Source organism: Nothoprocta perdicaria, unplaced genomic scaffold, assembly GCF_003342845.1.
Source record: "Nothoprocta perdicaria isolate Ctin4 unplaced genomic scaffold, notPer1 scaffold_67, whole genome shotgun sequence".
NCBI classification, from domain to species: Eukaryota; Metazoa; Chordata; class Aves; order Tinamiformes; family Tinamidae; genus Nothoprocta; species Nothoprocta perdicaria.
The window spans coordinates 1693086-1719628 of NW_020455943.1; the positions used below are offsets into that span (position 1 = coordinate 1693086).

The 26543-nt window shown below is 38.8% G+C and overlaps 1 protein-coding gene across 1 annotated transcript in view; it reads right to left on the reverse strand.

Annotated features, from left to right (window-relative positions):
- Nucleotides 1-756: 756 nt before the first annotated feature.
- Nucleotides 757-26543, reverse strand: part of ANO6 (anoctamin 6) — a 58226-nt gene continuing 32439 nt past the window's right edge. The window contains exons 5-20 of the mRNA XM_026050264.1: nt 25296-25574; nt 24789-24902; nt 22734-22849; nt 22149-22283; nt 20691-20796; nt 20219-20279; nt 16728-16873; nt 15325-15402; nt 13605-13830; nt 12589-12758; nt 11901-11998; nt 10665-10795; nt 9943-10148; nt 3862-4061; nt 3305-3410; nt 757-2450 (exon numbers count right to left, since the gene is read on the reverse strand). Of these exons, the coding sequence (XP_025906049.1) occupies nt 2244-2450; nt 3305-3410; nt 3862-4061; nt 9943-10148; nt 10665-10795; nt 11901-11998; nt 12589-12758; nt 13605-13830; nt 15325-15402; nt 16728-16873; nt 20219-20279; nt 20691-20796; nt 22149-22283; nt 22734-22849; nt 24789-24902; nt 25296-25574 (2379 nt within the window). The 3' untranslated portion in view covers nt 757-2243. The remainder of the gene's footprint in view (nt 2451-3304; nt 3411-3861; nt 4062-9942; nt 10149-10664; nt 10796-11900; nt 11999-12588; nt 12759-13604; nt 13831-15324; nt 15403-16727; nt 16874-20218; nt 20280-20690; nt 20797-22148; nt 22284-22733; nt 22850-24788; nt 24903-25295; nt 25575-26543) is intronic.

The window sequence follows — 26543 nt, forward strand, 5'->3', positions numbered from 1 at the left end:
CACCCTCTTCAGAACTTGCTGCTCACTGGTGTAGGAAGAGGCACCGAGAGGCTGCAGGAACCCACAAGGTGCAGAAACCAGGCACTGCTGAAAATCCATCTAGAGCTCTGCTGCTGTTCCCAGCACCACCCCAAGCAAGGCACTTAATTCCTTTGTTTCCCAGACTCTTTACGTGTCAAAGAGGGCAATGAGTGTTTCTTTAAGACCAAAGATTTACTTGAGATGGTCCATTCCCTTCTGTCGTTGCTTCGGGGTTTTTTTGGACTATATCACTCCATCCCTCCTTGCCCGCCCCAGCCCTTCAGCACTGCACCTGAAGGGATGTGTGCATCCCTAAGGCACTTGGCACTGTGATCACTGGTAGGAAAACCAAGGCCCTCAGCTGAATGTGCCAGCACAAAGCTCAAATCCAAAGCTCCAGGTTTACATGGAGCTCATGGGACTTTCTAGCAGGACTCACTCAGCACAAAAAATCCTAACTACCTAACTAGAATTGTTCCATGAGGTGCTTCCCTGGAAAAAAAAAAACATTTTTAAAGGAAGTTTGGTGTTTTGTTCTGAAAAGGTCAAATCAGTACTGGGGTGATACATCTTGATAAGCTTGCTTTTTAAAACCTATGTCCTTTTTAGAAACCTAGGAGGATTTGTCTGCAAATTTACATTTCCGTCTTGGGAATTTTAAAGACTTGTTATGATTCTGACCGGAAAATAAAACAAGTGGCAGAGAGTAAAATTTCCTGTGAAAAAGAAGTGCTGGTGCCAGCCCCGTTCTGGCTGACAACCATTTATAGTGACAGACTATCTTGCTGGAATAAAGTACATGATATTGGTGCTACTTAAGTTTCTGCAAACTTCAAAATAAGGAAGGAGCTCCATAAATAATCTGCCTAAGAATTCTGTATATTAATCAATTTTGGGAGTACAAAACTACAAACCCATCAGTAATTCCCAGGTTTACAGAATGCAGACACCATTTTACTTTTTTTAACATGATTTTGTTTTCAAGATCTGTAGCAATTGGTCCCTTATAACCATTAAAACACAAAGCAGTTAATAATCTGGAAAGGTGCTGATGTAGACTCAAAGTGGAGCTCTACATTCAGGCTTAATCCGCAAGGCACAAAATCACCAAGGAGATACACAGCCGAATTTGAGGATTTTATCCATATATCTAACATCCTCCTTGTTATTTCAAGTTTCATAAAGTTTGATGCTCAGTTAAGGCATGTTGTTTATTCCGGTCTGAAGTTTCAGTAGATCCACGGCCATGTCCAACTTGGACTCATCGTACAATATTGCACCATGGCAGGGTCAGCTGCACATCTGTTCTTTGCATGTTGAAATCCACCTGGGAAGTGAACGGTGCCCCTGGCGTGGGGGAAATGCAAGAGAGCCCTCTGCAAATATTGATCGAGTACATGGAAAGACTTTTATCACTTACCACTACTAAAGGGTAGAGACCTTCGAGGTTACAAGGCCAAGGGAACTAATGAAAGTTCATTGACTAGGGAAAGACAAAATACCTGATTTTCTGCTCGCTCAGAGTGCTCTAAGTCAGTTTGTATGCATTGATTTCAAAGGCAATTCTCCTGTTTGCGTAGAGATTGATGAACAGGATGGGCTTCCGCTCTTGCTGCTTCTTGGGATCCAAGCCCATGATTATCCGAAATACCTTATTATCCATTCCAGTCTGCATAACTCCTCAGTGCAGCACAGAACAGTGCTCAGTATATCAATTGCAATTGCTTCGAAACAGGATTTTGAGTTGTGTTTTCCTCTCTCTCCTTCATAGCTTGTTTTTTCCTCTTTGTTTCATATTTTTGGCGTTTGCTTTATCAGGCAATCAAAACTCTTTCACAGGAAGTGATGTTAGTCTTACAGAAAACAATCCTGGTTCTTCGAGCTTTAGTCAAGTTCTACAACAGATCAAATAGCTGAGGCCTAAAGAAAGTGCAAAGCACTCTATGCATTTCAGAATTAATGTGCATAATCTTAAGATAATAAATAATATCTATCATCACAGGTTAGAAAAGTATGACCTACTAAAGCTGTTTTAAAAAGTGATAATTCTTCACCAAGTCTCAGTGGTTTTTTTGCCTATGGGAAACATGGAAATGTGCAGGAGACAGTTGCAAGAAACAGTATTTAGCAGAGGGAGTTAATCCAAAGTTCTTGATTAGCTGTTGGTAATGTATGGATAGGCATAAGCTGAGTAAGTATTGTTATTTCATATAAAAAAGTACTTATTCATTTTTAGGTCGGAAAGGACCATCTACTCCTTTGAAAATTTTGTCAGCTATTTTCCCCATGGTTTTCTTCACAACTTTGACGTCATTTTCATGCAAGAGTTTCTGTGTTAGGTATTTCTCTCGTTTAACTTTGCTCTTGGTCTTCTGTGATACATCCGGTATTGCGTATGAAATAATAAACTTCACAAAGTATATGACATGCTGGGGAAGGAGAAAATGAAAAAAGGTCAGTCAGCCTGAATTATTATTATTATTAATATTATTATTATTGATGAAATGTCACATTATCTCTCAAGACTCGGAGTATCAGTATCAAATAATGATAGTGAAATTGTATTTTAAAAAGCAGTAATGACTAATGAATGCAATAATCACAAGAACAGACGAATATGTAAGAATTTCTAATTTTCTAATCCTGATTTTAACCCTGATTTCTCTGCTTACTTTGAGGAAAAACCTAGTACTCTGTGCCTTCTTTTTCCCTCATATTGTCAAAATACACTTCTACAGTTTCTTTTAAAATATTTTCAGGTTTGTTCAAATGACTGTGGGACTACAAATGTTTTCCAATCTGCTCTAAAAGATAAGGTGTTTCTGATAATTTTGGTATCCCCCAGATTAGGCCCTAAATATATTTATAATTCAGTATTTACCTAGTATTCCTCTCCCTTGACCTTGGACTGACTCCCATCTTTCTATAAGCCCCAACTCGAGCTGCACTAAAAGCAGCAATTGCTTTTTAACCACAGAGGCTCATCTATAGACTCCTCTCTCTCAGCAACTGCCTTGACACAGTTCAGTCTGTCAGTGTACGTGTATTATGCATGTGTATTCATGAGAATGTGCACAAACTTCCTCTAAGAATATGTAAACATTTTTGGTATGACTCTGTATCTTACACTTAAAATCATCTTAAAATTCTTGAGCAAAGAAGTTGCAAACATTGCTAACTAAAAGCTCTCAGAGGTCTGCCCGGACAGAAAGTCTTTGAAGGAATTTCCAAATGAAGTGGAGAGGAAACTCCCTAACTAAAGCTGGCAGCTCCATACACTTACCTCCATGACAATGATGAACGCCAGCTTGGCTGCAAGGACATGCCAGTAATATATGTTATGCTCATACTGATGCTGGTGACCAGGAGGGTAGCGGAAATCACGGTACCTGAAGGCAAGGCAGAAAGTGAGAAACAGCTTTTGGGAAGCTCTGCAGTGCTGCACTATGGCCAGAGGATGGAGCAAGACATGTCCCTACTTATTGCATCCTGCATGACACAGCTAGCTGCATGGAACTACACAGATGGGGAAACTTTCTATCTGCAGTGAGCTACATTTGACTGAAATGTCTTTTATTGCCACTGTTAAGAGTGGCTTAAATCACTTTTAAGTATTTTTTAAAAGACTGTATCAATTATGGGGAAAACAAAATGAAGTAAATATTTTCTGACTAACAGATTTATGAGTAAGGTCTGCTACTCAATTCTGCCATTCAAATTACACTGTCTTTTATTCTGTTCTAACATTTCCTACTAGACATTTTCAGAGAATTAGGCTATTTAGACAGTACTGGCATTAGTGCTCTCGTCATTGGAAATGAAAGATTACTTGACACTTGCCTGCATGTTGTTTGGTTCCCAAGCCAAGGGGGAAACGGCTTGCTTTCATTCTTGAAGTCTGAGACATTGAAGACAGAGAGCGTATTGTTTATATAGCCTTTCATAGTGTAAGTGATGTGATTCCCATAAGGAGGGACTGAAAAGGACCAGTAATAAACCAGACGAGGAATCATGTCAGATGTAAACGCAATTATCATGGCCTGCATTTCAGAAAAAAAAAGAAAAAAGATAAAAGCAGGGTAGCATTTAAGAAATAATCCTTAATATGCAAAACTTTTCCATACAGTTAATATTTCAAAATTTCCCATGTGGAGGTAAAACAGAAAATACATGCTTTTCTAGCAGAGATTCCCTCTGTAAACGAGCCTGCAGTCACTCGCAGGCCTAAAACAATCTCGTTGTGGAATGTGCACTCTGCAGAGTTTTAAGATTACAGGAGCTCGGCTGCCAGCCTTTACAAAGCTGCGCCCTGCTAGGCTTTCTTCCGCACAAACATGCTGTGCAGGTCAGCAAACTCAACTTACGCCACTGTAGGGCAACCTTCAGCAAGCACGCTGGCTATCAGATGTACTTGTGGTCTGCACAGGAAAGCCCTGCCTGCTGAATCCTATGGAAAAGGACAAAAGAGTCCTCTAGGAAGAGTAAAATAAATTGCACTCAGAATTCTGAAGCTTGAGTAAAACAATAAGGTAAATTATATATAGCTGATTCATCTCTGATCCTAGAAACATCCCACCTATCCGGAGGTGGCAGCCAGTCCAAATGCATCTTGGCAGCTGCTCTCTCATAAGTTTCTACGTCAGGACATGTGGAAACTGCTCTTGATGCCAAGAAAATTCTTCTATCTCAGCAGCAGCTGCATAGTGCTGTTTAACATATGACATGGCCACTTGTTGTTATCTTGCTCCTAAGAGTCACTGTCCTACTCAGTCTGCTTGTTACAAGCTAGGTAGGAAATCAGGTCTGTATGTTTACTGTGAGAAGTCTTTTTAAACTCATGAACTGCCCAAAGCATCCTATTCTGGAAGACAGGCTAATTACGTTTAATCCCAAATCCTCCTTTGCTATTGCATATTCAGAAGATGTTCCTGTGGGGAAAGGTTTCCACTGGCAAAACCTGTAATGCAGTGCTCAGCAAGAGGTTGCCCAGACAATTCAGCCCTACAGGCCTCTGTAGCACCAAGGATATGGTGATTATTTGTGTGCCAAAGCTACAAAAGTCACTTCTTGTCCTATGAGGAAAAAAAAACCCTCTTCAAAATCATATTGGAAAGAACCAATGCAGAGAAATTTAATTGCATGTGAGGTACGGAGCTAATGGGATCAGAGGGACAGAGGAGAGATAAATAAAAGGGGCAAAAAATGCCACAGGGAAGACGCGGGACAGAGGGAGAAGCAAAGTTAGGAATCAGTAATGGGAATTATAAAAGCTTAAGAGCTAGTGAATATCGGTATTTTATTCTTATTCATGCCAGTCTGCAATTGCTGCAGGCTACATTAATTTCATGGGCTGAAGCAAAAACCGTCCAATTTAGTGCAGCCTTTGCAGCAGGAGAGCCCAGCCTGAAGAGGCATCTTTAATGTGTGCAAATACGGAGAGGGGCGAGAGGATAAAGGGGGAGTCTCTGCCGGGCCTCCGTGCTGCTCCCCGACGGCCACGGCGGCGGCCGCGCCAGCCTGAAGCGCCTCGGCCCCAGCCCGGCAGGTCGCTCGGGGCCGCGGGCTCCTGCAGCCGCGCGGGGATCAGGTCATGGCCCTGACCCGGCCGAATCCCCTCCTGGATCTGGTTCCAAGAGGCGGGAGCTGCCCGGCCTCAGGGGCAGCCCCGCTGCTCCCAGCTGTCCAGCGCTGCTCTAGCTGCTGTCCTACCTTTCACGCTGCCTTTCTGCGGAGCACCGGACAAACAAAACTGTAGCTAGCGTTAAACCAAAAGCTGCAGCAATATTGCTTAAGCACGAGACCGTGGTCCAAAATCCTCATCTGGCTCCCCAGAAGATTGTTAGGTATTATTTTAATTAAGAGAATATTAATTTGGCTGGTGAGAAAGAAAAGGGAGGCAGCCGAAAACTGCAATAAACTTGCTTAAAATTGACAAGGATATGTACGCCAAAGACCTTTTTTTGTCGTGTACTCTAGCTTAAATCGAATGTAGGTGGCATGCACTTTTAAAAATTGATTTTAAGCCTATAACACTGGTGTGCAATAAATTCAAATGTCTGTATTGCTTATATTTACAAGTAGAGCAGATTGTTTTGGCTGACTAGGAATATATGATATTACTATGTCTTGCAGTTACAGGGAAATATGTCACATCTAAATTGCTCTACCAAATTTTTTAATTAAAGTAAATTAAAAAACATCATTAAAAATAAGCAAGACATTTTAGTTAAACATAATTTCCTAATGGTCACTAGCCTATAAGGTTTGCATCCAAGTAGACCACAAATGAACTAGCAGCAACTAAACGAAGGAAAGAAAAGGTAAGGAAAAACAAACAAAAACCCCTCACCACCCTCTCCCTTCAGACCAAAAGAGCTTTTTTTTATGTATTGTTTAAAAAAAAAAAAGATGCTGGAATATGGTATTTAATTGTTGTTCTTACTGAATTTTTGGAAGCCCCAGGTCTCTCATAATCTTAAATCTGAGTTTTGACTCCTCTCCTCTCTTGGAATGGTCTCCAGATGTGCTCCAGAGAGCTACAAGGGCAGAATTATGAAAACTAATTCTGCAGCATCCTCTCAAAGGAAAAGCTTTTTTTTCCTCCTGAATTGTGGGCTCCACTTCAGAATATTGCTCTGGAGAAGTACAAACAAATGAGCATTCTCTCCTTCCCAACCTATGCTTAGCACAGTTTTCCATTTATACTGTAACAAATTAAAATAAGTCTTCAAATCAGCAGCAGATGCTCTGGCATCAGGCACTAGCAGGTCCAGTGGCTGAGCAGCAAGTCTTTGTGGAACAGTTAGTAGCAGCCTAGCAGGTCTTGCAGAGGCAACACATGAAGGGGAAGAGGGTACAGTTTATAAATCTAATCTGTGACAGTTACATAGAGAACAACAGACACGGTTTCTGTGTAGTGAGAAAAAATCAATCAAGTCGAAGGCAGGGCTGGTAAAACAAAGACTGGCTGTATTAGATCCTGGATGCCAAACAAGAAAAAAACATACCTAAAGGTTAGGGAGGAAACATGGCTTTCCCTGAACCCCTGTCTGCTAATACCCTCACTGATGTCAGTGGCAAATGCACTACCACTATTTATACCACAGTTAACTGTGATTTGCACGTGGGAGCTCCCAAAAGGGCTATACTAGAAGAAACCTGCTGTGTCCTACCAGTCCTGCAAACGTGGGGATGGACTTCTTGTCAGGGAGGACAAGGAGAGACTAAAACCAAGACATAAAATAAACTCCATGGGTTCAGAGATACCACTTCAGCGTTGAAAGTATCTAATGATGTAAGGTGGAATATGAATTTGGAGTCAGTTAGGCCTCTTAAAGTTGTAAATCTCCCATTAGTCCCAGCTGGCCTGTCCATGGAGAGGGACAGATACCTGAAACTACTGCTGGATCATGTTTTTCTGCAGAATCCTGAACAGGGACACAAATATCTTCCTAACAGAGAAGTCAGAGTCATGTCAGAGTCACCTTTAGGCTACCAAAGCAACTTCAACTCTGCCATGGATGTTACCAAGAACATGATAAAGGTCTTCTTAACAATATCTAAAAATAATCCTTAGAAGCATATCTGATTTTTCATTTCATAGCAGTATTACAAGAGTTGGTTGGATTGATTGAGATTGTTTATCCAACAGCACGATGCACTTCCTTTCCATCTAGGGGAATGGATTTTTTATTTCATTTTGCTGTATAAGTTTTGGAGCAGCACAGTTCAAATGAAGCTCCTGATGCACTCAGAATGCTGCTTCCAATGACAGCTATGTTTCAAATAGGAGTTTGCTCTTTCTCTCTAATTTGCAGGGAGAATTATCATCAACAATTTTTTATACAAGCAGTAAAACAAAAAACCCAAAGAGTTTGTCTGTCATCATCTGATATTTATTACAATCTGAACATGTTTTATTTTAAAGTTTAATGCCAAATGTACTAGTGTTTCACGTGCCAGTGGAACAGTTGGATTTATGACTGATGTGCCTCAGCAGAGCAGTGCAGAACAGCTAGAGCTCTGCACGCTCTAGTTTGTTGTCTGCCTCCTAGATTGTCTTGTAAATTTTCCATCCTGAGGTTCCTTTTTTCCTTCTGACACTTCTCCCTCTGCTTCCTTCTCTGCCTTACAAATCCCCTAAATCCCCTCTCTACAGGCTATCCATGTTTACAGAACCTATCAAACAGATATAGGGTAAAATAGAGTTCTAAAAGGGAATAATGGCCATTTTGGGAGGCTGAAAACATATCTGATAGCAGAGACTACCATAAAAAAATCTTCCTCTTCAATGAAATCTATTCTGAACTCTTTTCACCATGGTCACTAGTTCAACCTTAACACTAAAGAAACAAAGCTACTGGGAAGACGCCAGCTCCACAGGCCACCAGGTCATGCAGTCTCATCACTCTCCTCTTTGAAAGTATCTTCACCCTTCAAAGGGCAAAACAAAAGATTTTTCAGATTGGAAAACAAAAGAGAGAGTGATATGCAAGAAAATTCATCTGGCTGTGGGAAAAAAAAAGACAAAAGTAAATGTATCTATTTCATTACACACAAATAGCAGAAGCCCTTTGGTTCAGACCACGTGCCTAGTGACTACAGAAGGCACCTGAGATACAGGAAGGTAAGTTCATGTCCTGCTTTGAATCTGAACTGCTCTTTTACTTTGAGTGGCTCTCCTAGCTAGCAGGTTACCCACTGCTGTTGAATGCTCAATTCTGTCACTCTTCTGCCCATCCTTCTCAAAACAGGCAGATTCCTGTGAAGGTTCAGGTTAAGATGACCCCCACGCTATGGCTTTCACCAGAAACTCCTAAGCCAGTGCAATATGGTACTGCTACTGCAGGGAGTAGCTGCTAGAGGAAGCGACTACTTTTTACCATGTCAAAACAAACTCCTAAACTCAGTGATAACAGTGAAAAATGGCAAGCATGTCGAAATGGGCATGGTAGGTATAGGCAGGCGTTACTGTTTCTGCAGAGGAAACAGCAGTCACTACCTCTCAGGTAAGGGTAGCAGTAGAAATTTTTCCAAGATAATATATATCTTATATGTTGCGTAAGAATAAATGATCAAATAATTTACAGTGGCCAAGTCCAACAGTACTATTTCCACCCCCCTTCCCAAAATATGGAGCCTCTGTGTAAGATTTTGGTGACTTAATTATATGTGAAGTTTTAAATGTCTGAATGCCATTAATAAGATTATATTCATGAGGAAAAGAAAGCTTTTCTAAATATTTTAAAGAATACATTTTAAAATTAAGTTTACCACCAACTAAATCATAGAATCATTTGAAAATTCTCCGGAAAGAAACATTCTATTCTCAAAAGACAGGTGCTCTAACACCTCAATGTTATTAATATGTATTAATATGTATTTATATACATACATAAGAAAGAAGTTGAATTGTTGTCTTCAATGCAAACCTTAAAGCCCAACTTAACTAAGAAGATATGACCATAATAACTGTAAGAATTAGTAACAGCCATTATTTTAAAAGACTTAATTACAACTTCCTTTTTTTTTAATTCAGGCATTTACTTGTAGACTATCAAAAATGCCTTTCTTTTTTTTTTCCAATTAGAATTATGTGCTATAATTTTAGGAAAGATGCTCTTTAATCTTCATTTGATTTTTTTTGTGAAAATGCTAGCAACTAAACAGCATTGCTTTTATTTGCATGTAATGTTTTGAACAGTAACTATGTTCTCTTTCCAAAACATCCAAAAAGTGCCTGGCAGCCTAATTCACAGGGGCTACAGTCTTAAGGGACTTAAGCTCCTAATCTATTTAGGACTGTGTAAGGGCCTCACCTGTAGTCCCTTGGCCGTGATATGCATTGCTACAGATGGCAACTGCACGTTTGGAGGCAATACCTGCAGTGAAGGCACTTCCCTGTTCAGGCACAGCACTTACATTGGTAACCACGGCCAGAATGGCTATTCCTTGCATGATGGGCTGCCACGCTCCTATGTCTTGTGCTTTCTGCGGAACCATGCGTCTGAACTGCGTCGTCATCTTCCAGGCATCCAGGCGGATTTCCAGCATATTGTTAATAAGAGCCAGTAGAGGAGCCAGAGGGAATGATGCCACAAATAGAGTGACAAATCCGAACTGTATAACTGTCAAAGGGAGAGGTTATATACACTGATGAGGCTTTAACTTACTGGAGATATGCATATATGAGAAAGCAGACATTGAACTATAAGAAGGGTGACAGGGAAGTTAAATTCCTAGCAAATTTTGTGTTCAGACCATTTACAGTGTGAGGACATATGAACAGCATAATACAGTAACATTTGGAAAGATACTGAAAGGTACTGAGAATGAAAAGACTGAAAAAAAGAAGCCAAACAGAGTACACAGGAAAATGTTAAAAACTAGAACTCATCAAAAGGAACTCTTCTGAGTATTTAAACATTTGTTTGTTACATTTTTCATCATTTTGACTCAGAAATTTAACTCAGATATTTAATTTTACATATTCCAAATGATTCCAAACTTGTCTTGGATTGTGAAAACATTCATATCTCTTCTGTCTCTAGGCATATTAGGCATTGCTTGCATGAACATTTTCTTTAAAATATACTTATATCCAGCACAGATTCTGGACTAAGCGGAACTAAACTGCTGCTTACCCATTTCAAGGTATTCATAAAACAATCCGAGTTTTCCAATGGGCTGCAGGTGATAATCGTGCTCCCAGCGTGGAACAATTTTTTCTGATCTAGCAGCTGCACAATATCTTCTGATTAGATTCTTAACCCAACTGTCAGCCAGGGAGAAAAAGACCACAAACATTAGTAAAATAACCAAAAAAGTTTAGGAAAAAATTGGCTTTTGTGCTATTATAGTTTTGAATAGTGGCTATATGAATGCAATGTAACTAAGAAACATACATGAATATAATTTTCCATTGTTTTATCCTAAATGAAATTATTTTAACCACAGACAAGAGTGTAAAAGAATAGCATATTAGAATGCCATTTATTTATATTCATGTTGTGCAGGTGAACGACTGCATAAAGTTCCAGAAAATCAAATCAGATACAGGTCTGTGATTAGAAACATTATTTTCTTCTGATCTGAAAGGCTTGGATGAGAATTTCAGAAGAGTGATGAAGTTAGTGTAGTTATTTTCAGCAGTCAAAGGATCACACTCAAATGAAAACAAAAATGCTGAGGATGAGAAATGTCCCTCAGAAATGCAGAATGGGAGATCAGCCAAGAGCTTGGTCTGGAAGTGATACTTAGCATTTGAGCACTTATCATTTGTATACTCCAAATGATAACCTGTCACTGAGCAACATAAAATAAAGAACAAGTTCTGATAGGAGGAAGAGAGTAGTGGCTAGTATTTTCATCTAAGTTATGTGGTGGATATTTATTATCTTTTTTTTTTATTGTTTACATTAAAACATGATGTTCCAGAGATCTGCATCACTAAAAATTAATATTTAGGAAGTATGAATATCAATATAATTATAAAACTAAATGAGCTAAATAAGTAAATCATAAATGGTTTTAAAAAAACATGTTTAACAAGTCATTTAATTCAATATTAAGTTACAGTACTTAGTTTAACATTTTCATATTTTTATTGCCTCATGTTTAAGTATCCAGCCTGAAGTACATTGAGCCTGATTTGCAGAGAACAGAAGCATTTCTGCTTAGAACTAAAATCAGTGAAATGACAGGGACAGAAGCTCAGAGTGAAGATATCCAAATGGTCCAAAAAGGCTCTGGAAGACTATTCGTATTGTTTTGGAATGCAACATGCTCCTATCAGATTTAATGACCTGCAAGCATCAAGCAAAAGAAGCATCTGACCCTTCAAATATGAAAAAGCAGAAAACTTCCTAAAGTGAACTTACGGAAGAAGTACTTCTTGAATGTTATTCCAGATTGCTTTACCTCCTACGATGATGGCAAGTTGAGTTGTGAGCTCAAGGAGACATCCACCTGGATCGCACTAAAGGTTGGGAGAGATATGAAAACTGGAGGTTGGGAAACTTTGCAGGGATGCCTGAAGCATCTCAAATTATGAATTCCTGCTGTACTGTGATACCAATATACTTAAGCAATACAAGAAAACTATTTAGGCAAACCTTTTCCAAAACTTATACAAAAGCCAGTTCTAGGCCATACATTATTGCTATGCAAGCTGACAGGTCACCACTGGGAGTGAAATACAAGGCAAGGACACACAGCTTGTACTGTGCTATCACCACACAAGGAACATCCAGCAGAACACAGAGGCTTTGCAGGACCAAAGTTGATATTGAAGATGTTCTCCCGTTGTTCTTAACGCTATTCACAGATGGCTGGACCATAGGAAAGTAAGATTGTCTAGGTCCTCTAAACACAATTCTTAGCCCAACTGCACTTGTGTAAACCCCTTTTATGCATGTGGCCTGGGAGGCAGTAACCTTTCGAAGCCTTACATTAAATATATACAACTGTGTTATAGATTTGTACTATTCCCATGCAATTACAGATGAAGACATGGACCTGGACCCAGCCTACTGGTGTTATCAAACAAGCACCTTGATGCAATCTTACCTCCTCATTGCGATATTTTCCCAGCCAATAAACTGGTTTTCCAGGGTAACCTACAAATTTACCCTTAAAAAAAGCTATGTAGAAGCATGAAGAATAGTAGTTGACAAATTGGAATAAGAACATCTTTGTGGTCAGACTGTTTTCATAATCGGTCTGTGTCCTCGGAAGCTCTGTAGCCATAAAAAAAAAGGAAAAATAAAATAAACCTCCAACTTACAAGTAGGTCTTCTGACCCTCGGTCAGAAAAGTTATGTGTATGCCTTGTACTCCTTAATACGATTGCAAGCATTATAAATTAGATTGTAGATAATCTCTATATATACTGTAGCCATTATGATAATCCTAAAATTATTTGGGTTATAGGAATGAATTGGTTCTTTGACACTAAAGAAAAAGAACAAGCAGAAATTCTGATAATCCAGGAAAAAAAAAGTCCCAAATTCAGCACACTCTGGAAAGAAGAAAATGTAACACTTGAAATTGATGAAAATGAAACAATATTAAAACATCACACTACTTTACACATCTGAAGTGAAACAGCTACTTTATTGCTGATGGTCTGGATATAAAGAATAATAATATTTGTGACTGTTTTATCTATTCAATAACAAGAGGATAGTATCTAGTTTTGGAACAATGATCTTATTTCATTTATTTACAAGAAAATAGTTATTCTACTCATAAACAAAAGCTAATGTAATTGAATGTGTTATGCATTACTGATCATAAAGCTTGGTTATTACAGTAATTCTCTTCGCTTGCTTCACAAGCATAAAATTACACAATTGATCTTTCATGTTTCCTATAGAAAGAGTTTTGGGGTAAAATGCTGAATACCATATTTCTTTGACACTGAGAAAATCTGTATTTGAAAAATTCTAGATGGCATCGTGTAACTTAGTGGGAAAATTCTTAAGTATGTGGTATGGGTATTCATTTATTGGAGTTATTAATACTTCCAAGTGCTATTGTTTCTTATTATTTTAGATTTCTATCCGAGGCACAAAAAGGCATACCAAAGTCAGTAATCATGATTGCCACTTTCTCATAGACGATGTTCAGAATCATAATGACTAAAAAGCTTATGATTGAAGCAGTTACTGAAGTAGCTGTTTGTGGAGTCAGGTACTTGCGGATTGCTAGTGTTCCATTAACGTGTTGTGGCAACGTTGCAGAAAACACCAGGAAAACTGAAAGTCTGTAGACAATGACTCCAATAACTGAAGCGATAATCAAAACAATCTGCCAAGAGAATATAAGAAATGTGTTGAAGATGAGCCACTGGCTCTGGGAAAGCCAGTAAGTTTGAAACACATTTCAAAACAAGCAAAAGCAAACAAATTATGTGTCTTCTATTCTATTACATGAGTGCAAGAGGATACTCCAGTAAGACAGTAGACAAAAATTTGGAGTCCAAAAAGTACTTTTTTTTGTGCAGCATGGTCAATCTGTAGGAAAGAGATGAACTGTTTTATGATTAATAACCAGGTTTTCAGCTACTTTAGCAAAGATAATGAGATGGATAATCAAGTCCTATGCCTCAAGGCATATGATGTTTCTAGGAGGGGGGAAGGAATCTCTCTGACATTATTAGGCAGGATGGCAAATGTAGGTCTGCAGTGACGACTAGGGTAGTATCTTTTCTTTCTCATGATAATATTATGGACTATGAGCATTTGATCTGCAGGAGCTGTAATCAAGTTCCGTGCATCTCATATTGCTCATCATCTCTGCTTCTGTTTCCACTTTTATTTCTAGCTAGTGCCTAGCTCTTGTTCAGGTTAAATTCCTCAAGGCCAGGATTCTCTTCTGTTTTTTTTTTCCCTTACTATCTCCAAACTGCTGTGAATCCACTACCTTCCACAGTCTCTGCACTGGAAGAGAGTGCAGTAACACAAACAGTAAAACAAGGACCAGTGTTTTCCCTTCAGGCTCAAGTTCTGCTTATTTATATCCTGCAGGAGCCAGGTTTTTTCATGTGCTTCAGATGTGTTAACTCCAACCCGCCCTGGACTGCCAGACACTGCTCCATCTCATTTCTGTCGTCGGCTCCTCTTATATAGGATGAGCTCTTTTCCAGCTCCTGTTTGACTTAGAGAACATGCCACATAGTAAAACATGGGAGCTTTTCAAATCTCTGGGCCTGTTCACCATGTTATGTATTGTTTTATGGATGACTGGACTTTTCAAGTTTTAATTGTAATTAAAATAGCGGCAGGAAGATTAAAGAGCTCCCAGCTTTGCTCTTTTAAATGAAACAAACAAACAAAAGACCTGGGAGACAACCAATAGTGTGAGATACGCTACTGAATCAAATGGCTGGAACAAGTAGGAGAGAAACCATCAGGGAAAAGAGAGTATAAAACCAGGTCTGTCCCCTATTCCCCCCAAAAGCAGGAGCATTTATTTTAAAATAATGAGGGAGAAATCAATGGACCACATTTTCAAGCCTCACTCACCAGTTACAGCTACAAAACATTTTGCTACATATTTCCTATTGACTACATTTCTGCTTGTATATCCTAATGAATGTCTGGTGACTATGACTACCATGTCTATGCAGGTTCCTACTTTATGGGCTTGGATTAAGCAGCAGCTTGAAAACCAGCTGAGTCTACTCCTTTGTTATCTTCAGTAAAGTTCAGGAGGAGCTGTTTTTCTTTTTTTTTCTTTTTTTTTAAGGCATCTACTAAAGAACTGAATTAATGAGGTGAAAGAATAAGTGGAGAACTTTACCCAGAAAAAGACTGCACTTGTACAGAAAGTCATACGAATGCATTTTCCACAGGCGGTGTATGGCACATGCTCTTCTTGCTGCAAAAGATTTACAGAGAGATTAAGTCTGCTTTCAAGCATTTTTTCTTTTTTTTTGTGTGCTCCAAGTAACACTTTATGAGACTGAGAACAACTCTCTAGCTCTGTTTCCTTTCCTGCTTTGCCATCTTAAAATTCATATCAATCCAAGATTTCTAAAAAAGTCTTCCCTCTTCCAAGGTGCCATTTTTGGGGCCTGTTCTAAGATAAATATGACTTCCAGAGAGGCTGAGTGTTCTCATCCCTTACTGACTTCAACTATAATAGGGTCCTTCTGAACAAAGCCCTCCTTCTTGGCTAACTGTGGAGTCCAAGGTCCTTAGCTTTCAAACCTTGTCAGCTAAGGTTAGCAGGCATTAAAATTTTTGGCATTATTCAGTTTATCCCTTTGTGACAACAGGACAAATCTGCCAGGAAAGGTGCCAGCCTCAGTATGGTGTTGTCAAACATCACTGCATATATAGAGGATCTCTGGAGAGAAAAGCCAGTTCATTTTAGCATATTCTTCAGTATTTGAACAGTCTCAAAGGAATGTTTTATCTACAACTTTATATATGAAAGGTAGCACAGCTTCATAAGCTTTTAAAAAGAAGCAGGTACAAGGTAAGTGATAGTTTCTGCTATTCCAGTTAATTCTGAAACTTTTCAAGTGCTCTCTGATAAACATTAGTATCAATAGATGGAATACGGATGCAATGCAAATGATCAGATAAATGCTAGTGATATATTAACGTAGAATAATAAAAAAGTGAAGCTGAGATGGAGTGAGCCACAGAAGCAAAAGCTACTCAAAAATATATAATAAAGAGAAATTTAAACTAAGATCGTATTTCACTGAAAAAAGGATTATCTTTGTCCCTCTGAGTTTGTTGTCATTAATCGTAATTTTATCCACGTGTACGTGGCAACAATGCCTATTTACACGTCTTCCAAACAGAACCACCCTTGGCTAAAAAAAGAAATCTCAGCATTATGTATAATGTAACATCTTTTTCTCAATTTCACCTTTTCCTCTTCTCATGCACACTTCAGGCAACAATAGTACATGCTCTGAGATCCTGACCTCTGGAATTAACATGGAATATCTTCTTGGAGGATTTAGTAAGGTAGAGATAGTCTAAGTCAGCTACAATGCCAGCTTCAGCTCATTTATGCCAGATGAGTCTGAAGGAATCACAAAAGAGTTCAATATTTTCAGGGCAGCTTATCAGCTGTTTTTGAAGCACTGTTGACTTAAACAGCTCCAGACTCAGCATATCTTCATAGTGCCTTTTCAAAAGATCTCTATTACAGTAGCTAGGATCACTTTATATAACATTCCTTACCTGTGTGATTTCATTCATTACTACATGTGTGCACTGTGCTTCATATTCGGGCCGAATTTGTTCTTCCTGTTCTAAGTACTCAACCGTGTCCCATTCGTACTCCAGTTCTGCCTGCCTTCGCTTCCAAAACTCCAAAAACAAGGTAACTATCCAAAAGATAAACAGAGTCAGCACTATATCTGAGTGTTGGGCATTTCTTGACCCCCAGAGCATATATAACATCTCATTAGTGGCTCATTGGTTTTCTATATAGTTTCCACAGAAACAGAATAAAACCCTCTGGGCTTGTCCAATGGTGCCTCCTGTTTACGAGAGGGAAAATAACTGCTGGAACAGCAGGTCAAGTGAATATGGATTTTGCTGGAAGAAGGAGTGACAGTGTCCCTGTGGAGCCCAAATACTTGAGGCTCCCTGCCTCTCTTCGTGGGTGGGACAAGAAGCGATCCTGTCCTTACGCAGTATCCTTACTGGGGCAGCTCAGCATATCCTGGTCCAAACACCCTATTTTTTGCTATCCAAACTGAAAAAAAGCAGCTTTATGACCTCATTTTGGTATTTAGATGGCTGATAGTTCCTGGAGAAAATAACTGCATCTACTTTATCTTATTATTGCTTTGTAAATAGCAGGTGCTTTAATTAGAGAAACCTGGGGAAAAATGATATTGTAGGCACATGCTAAAGAATATGTAAAAAATATTTCCTTTCTGGATATGGATAGAACGTGAATAGTTTTGATTTTATATTATAGACTACTTTTTCAAAAAGTTCATCATGGAATGCATAAGAAAGCCATTTGTTTGGGTGGTTGAAGAATGCTGGAGAGTGCAGCATGTCTAGAAAAGAAAAACTCAGCATGTTGAAAATGGCCACAGGAGACATTCATGTTCATTCAACCTGCAATTTTTGCATAGTCAAATTATCAGTCTGAGGACTGTAAGAGCCAATAATACTAGCTCAGTTTAAACACAGCTGTTTTTCCTCCTCTGCTAGCACTAATGTGAAGGGACAGTGGCTCTTTTTCTGTAGCATGGCGCAAGGACTAAGATACTTTGCTTTCTGGGCTGGGCTAGCAGTTTCCCTGAGCTGTGCTCCTAGAACTGAGAGCACCAGGGAACCAGGTACGCAGATGCTGGACAGCTACGAATTCAGTCAAACTTACTGGCTTGTCCTGAGACATGACAGGTAAATCTGGCAGCAGAGGCAAGGACAGACCCCCTGAGAAGGCTGGGAGGAGCTGAGGACCAGGCTGTCAGTTATTATGTGGGCTAGGATGCTTTATTGCACGAGAGAGTGGCCCCAGCAGATAAATGAGTGGTGAGGCTCTGCAGCATTGCCTCCAGGAGGAGTTAATCTCTCCTCACTGTGCTCCCACCATCTGGGAGTAATTGACTCTAAAAGTGGCTTTTTTTTATTAATTCAACCCCTCATCCTGAATGATGGAACACGGACGGTATGCAGTTACAAGTCCAAATATGAAGGTTATTCCCCAAATCAGGTGTGGTCAATAAATCCCCCAAACCAAAGCATTTAAAAACAAGAAAACTCCACGGTCTGGGCTGTGAGGTGACCTTGGCGCCTGCATACAGGCAACATCTCAGGAAATCCTCCCCGCTGGTTGTTCCCAAGTCTCTTTCACAGGCATTTCTCTGCTGCTTCACACTGGGAAGCACAAAGACCATTCCAAGCAGTGGGCCAGAGGATCACATCTGACTCTGCTTGCACAGCAAGAAGATTAGGCTCTTCATGAACCTCCAACTGCTGGTTGGGGCCCCAGCCCAAAGCACAGGAAAAGCATTATACTGATCTGTTCCAGCTGCAAAAGGCTCTGGGGAGACAAAGTGCAGGGCTTCTTCTGTGATAGCCTCTGGACTAACAGCAGGAGAAGGGCCCATAACGTAAGGGCAGCTCTCACAGGCCTGTGACACAGAAAACCTCTCCTGCTAGCAACCTAGCAGCCCTATTACATTTTGAGAACAGGGAAGGGGATGCTGCTGCATTTAACTTTCTCTTTTCCTTTGGACAACATTTAATTTTAGCAGTGGAAACAAAGTTCCATAACCTGGAGATTCTAATTCCATCTCACACAGGAATCTGTGGCTGCTTTCAGCACATCACTCAGCCCCGACACCCAGATATGGTCTAGGTAGTTCTTCCTCTTAAGCTGTATGACGAAAATAGAGGCCTCTGCCAGAGAGCATTTCTCTGTCTAACTGATCCTGTCTGGGGAGGGGATCCAGTGATGGCAGCAAGTGAAACAGAAGCTGCTTCTTGTCCAGGAGCTCTGCCCTTAGCACAGAACCGGCAGAGGTTCTGATCTAGAGCAATATTACATCCAGGGCTGATTCCTGAGGACAAATTCACTGATTTGTATAATGCTTCGAGATCTTTGAAGGGAAGATTTGTGAGTTTCGTAAAAATCCCACATTTTTTAGGAAGTTTATTGATGATGATGATGCAATAAAATACCTAACAGTCTAATAAGTCTTAAATTATTTTGGACTGGTAGGTCTACGAAAGTATTAGAGTTGGATAAAAATTACAGTTGAAATTGCACCAGGACCATGGGTCACTTGGATTCAGTACTATTCTGACTGAATTAGTGCAATACCATTCACCCCTTTATATAGTGCACATATGACGAGAATATTATTAGGCCTTGCAGACACTGCTGTGAGTATGCAGCTTAACTCAGTAATTATTGCTGTTCTTCAAAACAGGAAGCATGTTTTTTAATTAAAAAGCAAATTACAAATAAATTAACTATTCAGATGACAGAAGATTACATTAGACAATTACATTGTTTCTCTAAAGTACCCTGTAAACAGACCAAACATATAACTTATTTGTGCAGTAAAAGACAGTTAACAAAGTTCCTAATTTGAACAAATGAAACTCTTGTAAAATAAGATTTGCATAATCCCTTGAATCCAGTATTATGTGGTTTCACTGAGAGGTAACATCCTGGTTTCACATACATTTTCTCTGCTGCACGATATCTCTAGTGCTTGTCATTACTGCATTTTTACCAGATCAGTTTCCTAAATGAAGACAGGAGCAAAAAAAATCTGGAAAATATAATAAATGACAGTCTTTTTCCACTGCCTTGCATAGACACACAGATGTTAGTAGGCACAAACAGCTCCAAGACTCTTTGGAGCAAAACAGCTTCTTTGCCAAGAGATATTTAAGCATGTGGATGAACATGAGGAAGCTCTAATTACTTCTCTTCTACTTTTCTCCAAGTCAGATGAAACAAAACAAACACTGCTGAGCAACATTCTCACCTGGCCCTTTAAGTTCTAAAATATTTTGCATTGTTCTGATGCTAAAAATTGTGAATATACGTATATGTCTTCTACTGAATTATCTATTCGTTAACTGCTACCTATTAGAAAATGAAGTAGTTGTGAGCTCATCCACGTTTTCTTGGCTAGTGATTTAGTCTTAAGTCAAAATTAGATGACAAACCACAGTTATTGAAAATAACTTACCCCATATTCCCATAAATACTGCAAATACCAGTGTTCCAAAGCTATCAAATATACAGAGTTTCTGGAAAAAAATGAAGAGAAGTTTTAAAATATAATGGCTTAATGACTGACCCAGAACAGAAGTTGCTTACCAAAAGCCTTGAGTTTTAGCTCTATTGCAATTTAATAAATAATCTTTATTGATAGTATCTCCTGTCGTGGCTGACACGGGCCTCTCCATGTACCCACCTCCTTCTTAAAATTCACGTCAAATTCAAGGCACAGATTAAGCTAATTTGTTTGAGGAGGCACACATAAAAATTTAGAAAGGTCAAGACATTTTTACCCAAATGTCTTAAGCAAAATTATTTAACTCTGAATCAAGACTTTAATAACAGATTTTTTTTTTTCAAAAGGAAAAAAGTACCCTGAAGTGAAGCCAAAACGTTTCATTTTGTATCAAACAAAATTTATATGCTGTATATGTAGTTACCTTGGATGATTCACAAGTGATGGTGAGGTTCCAGTAGGTACATACTTTATCACATTGAGGGCACATTATGATTTTACCTCCTATGCTGGGATCACATACTTCTTGGCTAAAAAGAAAACTAGTCAGTTACTCACCAAAACTAACTTCTGAAGCCCTTTTTCTCATGTGAAGACAGTGCACTGATCTCAGGGAACAGAGAAATAATTTACCAGGTATCTGCTCTCAAGAATTTCACCCCCTCCCTCAACACCCCCTATTTCCATTCTTAGCTCTCATCTCAAGAATGGAAGACATTGAAGGAAAATAATTTCTGCCTTATACACTTGGTAGCAATTCTCAAAACTATTTGCATTAAAATTACAGTAACTCTTCAGATCTTAATTCATCTTGCATTCTTCAATTTGAAACCCACATCACAATGCTCAGACCAGCTACAACAGCAGGTCTATCAGGAGAGGAGAGGAACTCTGACTAACAGAACATAAAATAGCAGCAAATCTAAACCAACTGCCTGGTCTCTGTGGTCTTCTAAAGAGGATCAAAATGGAAAGGGAGGGCTGGTAGGGTGATGAGAAGAACGGCAAAACTGTGTCTCTTAAGAGACGGCAAAACAGCTTAGCTTATGTAAAATAGTGCAGCAGAAGGTGAAAGGTGATGTGCTTGATCTCCATAAATATATCAACTAGGTAAACACTGGGAAGACAGATAAGTATTTATCTAAAAGATAATACTGGCATAAGACTAATGATAATACTGGCATAAGACTAAATGAGTACAAACTGATCATGAATCTGCTTGACTCCAATCAACACAGGAGTGGTGCTCTGGAACAGCCCTTCATCATGTTTAATATGGAAACACACCCTTCTTGATGGGAACTATAAAACGTGATGGCCTGTAGAGAACATGGTTCAGTCCCCAAGGTGTTTTTTCTTTAAATTCTGTCACACTCTGATAAGTGAATTTGTGTTACGACTCTGCCAATCTCTCTTCTCAAGGTATCCTGGGCTGTTGAAGCCTGCTGTTCTGTTGCTCCTCATGTTCAATTTTCTCAAACTATGGAAAAGGATTTTTTTTTTTTTCAATCAGGGTCTCTTGATATATCCTTTAAGGATTACCATACTGAAAATGATGTGTTACAGCAATTTATACAGACTGCTAGTTGTCACTCTTTTCTTTGCATTTTGCATTTCCACACTAGGTGTAGTGAACATAGAACCAAGTATGAAGAAAATGATGAAAGGGCACACTCTCAAATGTCTATCATTGTAACGGTCCACAGACATTTATTATTCTTTAATCTCATTTATTATGCTTCTACCTTCAAATCCACAACTGTCATTCTCAGGTTCTTTCATTCTGCCACTGACTTTTACATACAATGTCTTGCAAAATTTGTACAGTAGGGGACTGATCAAAATTGTTCACAATATTAAAATGATCAGATTGATTAGATACCTCCAGGTGCAGTTGTCCTTTGTCAGGCATCCATACAGAAAACAGCCAACTCCAACAACTGCAGCTACGATCAGCATATTAGTGTAAAAGCCCAGCCAAGCAAAATAGATTCCAATTTTCTCTCCGTAATACTTCCTGCAGAGGGGAAAGATTTCTTCTGAAATCCAAGTATATTCACATTTCTGTTTCAAATGGCTCTTCATTTCATACTTTTTGTGCCAGCCCCCATTGTCACATTCCCTTGGTTTGAGCTATAGGATTACAGAAGTGTTACACCTGGTAATTTCTAGGTATCTCTATTGTGACTTTTATGCTTCTACAAGAGGACAGCAAGGGGGAAAAAAAGAAAGGAGAAAGAGAGATGATTCTTTGCAAAGAAAATTTTGAAATGGTTGCCTTTCCTCGCTTTTCTATGACTACTTGGTTAGGAAATCAAGCTCAAAGTATGCTCCAATGCATAGTCTAAAGCAGGTGTACATTATCTGCTCTTGGAACTGAGCTGTATCTCTTTGACATCCTCAACACCAGATCTGTTAATTAATTTTCTGGGTTTTTCTGCATTAGTCCAGCTGCAGTCACACCAACCTGATAAAATCCAGTGGTTGAAGTTTGAAAATGTTTTTAGGGTGAGCCCATTCTTTGTAGAGAAGATATCGTTCACTTGGACAGTCAGGGTCAGTTGACAGGTGACTGAAACTAGACTGCAAAATAGAAAGAGCATGGGAAGGAGATATATTTAATTTAACCAGCATGGATCAACTGTCATCTTCACAGACCTTATGTCATGAAACCAGAGTCTGGAATAGCTTTTTGGCCCAGACTCAGGCCAAGGCAGAGAAAGGAGCAGGAGGGCAGCTCTAAGAGCATGTCAGGATTCAGGACAGGAGGTTGTCAGGAAGGCCATGAATACGAAAGCAAACACTTAGCTTTACACTTTCGAGTACAAAACAGTAGACACTAATCATGAACTCAAACTTAAGTACATGTCAGTGCCTTGACACTTAGGAATAGAACTAGAAAAGGATTCATTCTAACTAGAAAATAGGACTGAATTAAAATGTATTTTAAGTAGCTGTAATATGCAGAAATGTTTTGCTTCAGGGCGTATTGTACAGTCTGGAAAGTCTACAGGATAAATCCAGAGCTTTTAATCTCTGTTTTAAATTTAAAAGAGAATTCACATAATGCATGTTTTTTACTAGGTTACTTGAAAATCTATTTCAATAAAATCTATTTTATCTGATGGAATTTTCCATTCTCAGTCTGTAACAAGGCAAGGTACATTTTTGAAATCTGTTGGCTACTCTTGGTCTCTAGAGAAGCTGTGATATATTTTTTAAATTGTATGAAAAGGCATTCATTATTTGCCAAGCATATTGAGCTAAAATTCCCCGCTCCATGATAGAAGTAGCCTTCAAGGCAAGTTTTAAATCATTAAAAGAAAACTGTAATGGATAATCTTGAATTTTATTTATTCGATCCTGTAAGGCTTTGAATTACTCACAAGCAGGATGATTTGTCTTGATTCTCACTACAACATTCTCCTGATATCTTTGGAGGCTTTCGGAATACTTTATGTTTAGTCCAAATATTTCAGATATTCATCATTCCTGATCTCTCATTTTCTGAATCTCTTTCAAACAAAATACACCTTAAATACAAAACAGTGGTTCTGACAGAGGAGGAGACATGTGTGTGCAGAGGTAATATAGAAAATCACATCTCAGTCCGTGCTTACTGTATCCCACTTGCACCCTCATACTAAGTTTTTCCTTAGTCAAATATTCTGAGATCTGTTTTTTTTTCCTTCTTTTCTTTTTCTGTGCTAGCCTTTATGTAGAAGTTGATTTAAGTTATATTTCCTTAAAATGATATATCTTAAAAATAGAAGTCATCTCAGAAATGTATCTACAAAAGCTGGATTTACTGTCATTTTAAGGTTAAATCCACCCCTCTTAAGGGGAGTCAAATCTTCATATGACTCTGACATCATCTACTGAAGTGTTGTACTGGCCCTACAAAGCCTTCCTGCAAAAGAGTGAGTTTTACTGCAGACATGTGACAATGTTTGTAAACTGAAAATGTACCTTATTCTGAAAGATTGACACAGCCTTAAATTAGATTTGTATTCTAAATCTCTATTGAAAACTTGGATATTTGATAGAAATTTTAAAACTGAAAAATTGAATACTGATAAAAGGAATTATGTTAAAACACTGATTTAAGAATTATAAGATAGTGTGTCATGGGAACTACCACTCAGGTACTCTCAGTTTCCTCTACTAGTGAAGCACTTTACAGCAGAACAGATTAGCAGAATGAATACAGATTACAGAAGATTAACATCTCTTAAATTAAATACTTTGTTTTTCAGTTATGGAGCATCTTTTTTTCCGTTTTAGAAAAGATCTACATTTTCTTGTAAAAACAAATGTGATTTGGGAAAAAAAATCTCTTTAGCCAAAAAATGTACCATTCTTTTACATAGTTATAAGAACCAATCAAAAAGTAGGGGAATCAAATCAATAGTGCTTGTATCTTCTGCTATTAAAAAACAAGCAAACTGTATACCAACACACATTCTCTCAAGCTTCATTCATCTATTTCTAACTAGATAACTATTATAAGCACTTGACTTACATCATGAAGGGGAAACGCAGCTTTGTAGATTCCAGAATCTAGCAATTTGTTAATGCCAAACTTCTTCACATTGTTTTTCGTTGCATATTCCACACGGGAGAGGATAAAATGAACCTGAAACACAAAAATGCTTGGTGTCTCTTGCAACCTGCAAATAATCATATGGAACAATATCTGTTTCAACATATAATTTTGTTAGAAAAGGGCTAGGAGTATAAGCAAAATTAACTGTAGGAGGCATAAGAACCATTTGAATCTTTCCTTTAAATTCTAGCATGAATTTAGGTGGAAGGGAATGGGACAAAGTTATGGAAGGGAAAGGTACAAAGTTATGCAATGACTTCCTCCTACATTGTGCAGTCTATTTCAAAAATGACACAGAGCTATTGCCTCCAAAATATTTCCAATATTTCAGGATGATTTAATAAAGGTAATAGTGCTGATCTAAATCTAATTATAGTAACCTTTCCATTTTAAGATCAAAAGCTAGAAATACTCTGTACTTACAATTCGGCTTCTAGTTGCAGGATTGAAAAATGTATCTTTGTCTTGAATATAGAAGTTGGACAAATGTTCCCGTTCAAAGGGGGCAGTGAAAAACTCTTGCTCAGGTTTGATGATATTTTCATCCACTCTGAACAGACTACTAAACCAGCTGAAAGCTGAATCCCGGGTTTTCAGGTCATCAGGCTGCAGAGGCAATTTTATGTGCATAACCTCAGCATATCTGCAAAGCACTTCCCAAGGTGCGTGCACTTTTACAAAAACAAGTTTTTCATCCAAGACCTAAAGTGAAAGAATATTAAAAATATACGTGTGTAAGAAAATGAGAGTAAAGGATTTTTCTTAACACTTTTAAAGCTACACAGATTTTTCTGTCTCATTAAAACTCAAAGATGACCTATTGGAGGTTGCATTCTTTGTCCATCTTAGTGAGCATATCATTAGCTTCTATAAAGGTAAGAGCAGCAGGTGAAAATAAAAGTAGCAAACTATGGAAAAAAAAGACTGAAAAATGTTCCTATAACGTTAAAATCTCTGCTTTACAAACAATCTATTTACTGTCTACTTCAAAAAAACATTTTAAGGCAGCTTACCCCTTACGGATTAACTAGGGGTGTTGGTACACCTAGCCTGGCTGGCCAAGCGGGGCCTTTGGAGCTGTAAGTGCCTCTCCCCAGCACTTCAAATACAGCGGCTGGGTTATGTCACTTGATGGAAAAAGGCTGTGCTGCAGTGGGAGATTCTGGCAACTCTGAATGTTGCATGGAGAACAGGGAGAGGGAAAGAGGGAATATAAAAAATAAAAGAAAGCCAGTAAAGACTGATGAGAAAGACTGCACCGATCTCATCTGTTCTCAGCTGCAGGCCCAACCTGCAGCAACGTGCAGCGGGAGCCCTGACTGCCGATACTGTCTGCGGTCTGCGCAGCACGTGCCGGGACATTAATGTGCTCATGGGTTCAGGAATGGCTCTCAGATATCTCTGATCTAGACTGAAGATAATTTCCAGTTTCAAAAGCTTTAAAACCATAAGTTTTGCAGAATTACTGAAAACTGTGAAATGTAAGTACAGCAACAGATCCGTGTTAGACTTCCAGCTTTGTTACGAAAGAGCCAGACCACATCCCTGGACGTGCAACAAGAGCTCTCAGTGCAGAGATCTAACAAAGACTGTGAGGATTCAGAATCCAATTTGCAAGAAACAGGCAAAATGACTCTCATTCCAGAGCTCATTAAATTACCAAATACTAAC